Source organism: Poecilia latipinna, unplaced genomic scaffold (genome assembly GCF_001443285.1).
Source record: "Poecilia latipinna isolate Pla-1442-1.1 unplaced genomic scaffold, P_latipinna-1.0 Scaffold152, whole genome shotgun sequence".
In the NCBI taxonomy this organism is placed as follows: Eukaryota; Metazoa; Chordata; class Actinopteri; order Cyprinodontiformes; family Poeciliidae; genus Poecilia; species Poecilia latipinna.
The window spans coordinates 484,739-486,076 of NW_015112768.1; the positions used below are offsets into that span (position 1 = coordinate 484,739).

Below are 1,338 nucleotides of genomic sequence, written 5' to 3' on the forward strand. Positions count from 1 at the left end.
TTTTTCTCACAATAGGAAAATGTTTTTCGTCCCTCTGTTTTGTTTCCCCCCCCCCCCCCACACTTTTAGCACAGAGTTTTGATCCTGAAACGATTCTGGTGTGGAACTGCACTGCCCTCTGCTGGAGAGAGACACTCATAGCCCAAGGCTTTGCTTTGCTTAGTGCGAAAACTACAAATGAATCTCAATCAGTTAGAACGTCATTGTCATTTATTTCAGCAGTTTAATTCTTTAAAGTGAAACTCTGAAGCACATATTGATATATTTCAGGTGTTTAAATATGTTTTTTTTTTGGAAATGGATTTTTAATTCCATGCATATCGGTTATCTAAAGTTGATTGATCTTATTGACTTTAGATTGACAGTCGGCTATTTTCTCATGTGCTGAATAAAAAAAAAAAAGCACATCATTATATTTTAACTATTAGTTTTTTGTGTCAGCTGTGTTATATATTGACTGAGTAAACAGTAGCATTACTAAACTTAGAGGTGTCTATAAAAAATAAAACAGAAACTGTGGTTAAGTAAAGGGGGTCAAAGTGGCTGTATGTATCTGGGCATTTTAATATAAAGTTGAGTGGAGGGAAAAACTGGTAGAAAAGGTTACAAAAGAGGAAATTAGTACAGCATTAAGAGGATTGTAAATAATATCCTATTTAGTTTGGGGAGCGTCACCAAGTATGGATGCTTTTTCAAAGACCAATAAACTTTAATTTTCTAAAGAAAACTTACTACTGGAGCTGGAAGATGATTTGAATATCCAAAATAATTCCACAACAACCAAAACCAATAAATAAAATGGAAATGAAAAACCCCACTGACAACTAAAATCAATTATGAGGCATCTGTAAACAAAACACTTTAATCTGTAGAACAGGAATTATTTTAATGTATCATGTGGTTAATTGATAGTGACATGTCACTCATGTCACCTTTTGATTTATGAGTTGTCTTAAAGGTTGTTGGAGTTTGATTTGTGAGCTAACATCAGAAATCCCCGTTCCATCGATGAATACCTTTCTGACATCTTTAAACTGTTTCTGAAGATGGCTTGGAGCGTTTTTAAATTGTTTCCGTCTTTCTGTTCTTGTTTCTCTCTTCACAGTAAATGAGATCATCGGCAGAGACATGTCCCAGTCCCCCAGCGCTCACGGCCCTCAGTCGGCGCACAACCATTCGTAGCGCAGATCTTTGCCTGAACTGTCCCTTTTTTTTTTTTTTTTTTGTGGCTCACGCAGCATCACCTCCAGCTGTTAAACCCTGCAAACGCCGACCTGGTGCAAGAAGACTGAAGACTGTGGTGAAAGGTCTGTTTTCAACCATGAGATCTCTGATATA

General features: G+C 36.8%; 1 protein-coding gene across 2 annotated transcripts in view; it reads left to right on the forward strand.

Moving 5' to 3' along the window:
* nfatc3a (nuclear factor of activated T cells 3a) overlaps nucleotides 1-1,332 on the forward strand; it is a 74,304-nt gene extending 72,972 nt beyond the window's left edge. For both annotated transcript variants that reach the window (XM_015029398.1, XM_015029399.1), the window contains exon 10: nucleotides 1,106-1,332. In XM_015029398.1, coding sequence (XP_014884884.1) covers nucleotides 1,106-1,182 — 77 coding nt within the window. In that variant the 3' untranslated portion in view covers nucleotides 1,183-1,332. The remainder of the gene's footprint in view (nucleotides 1-1,105) is intronic.
* Nucleotides 1,333-1,338: the final 6 nt, after the last annotated feature.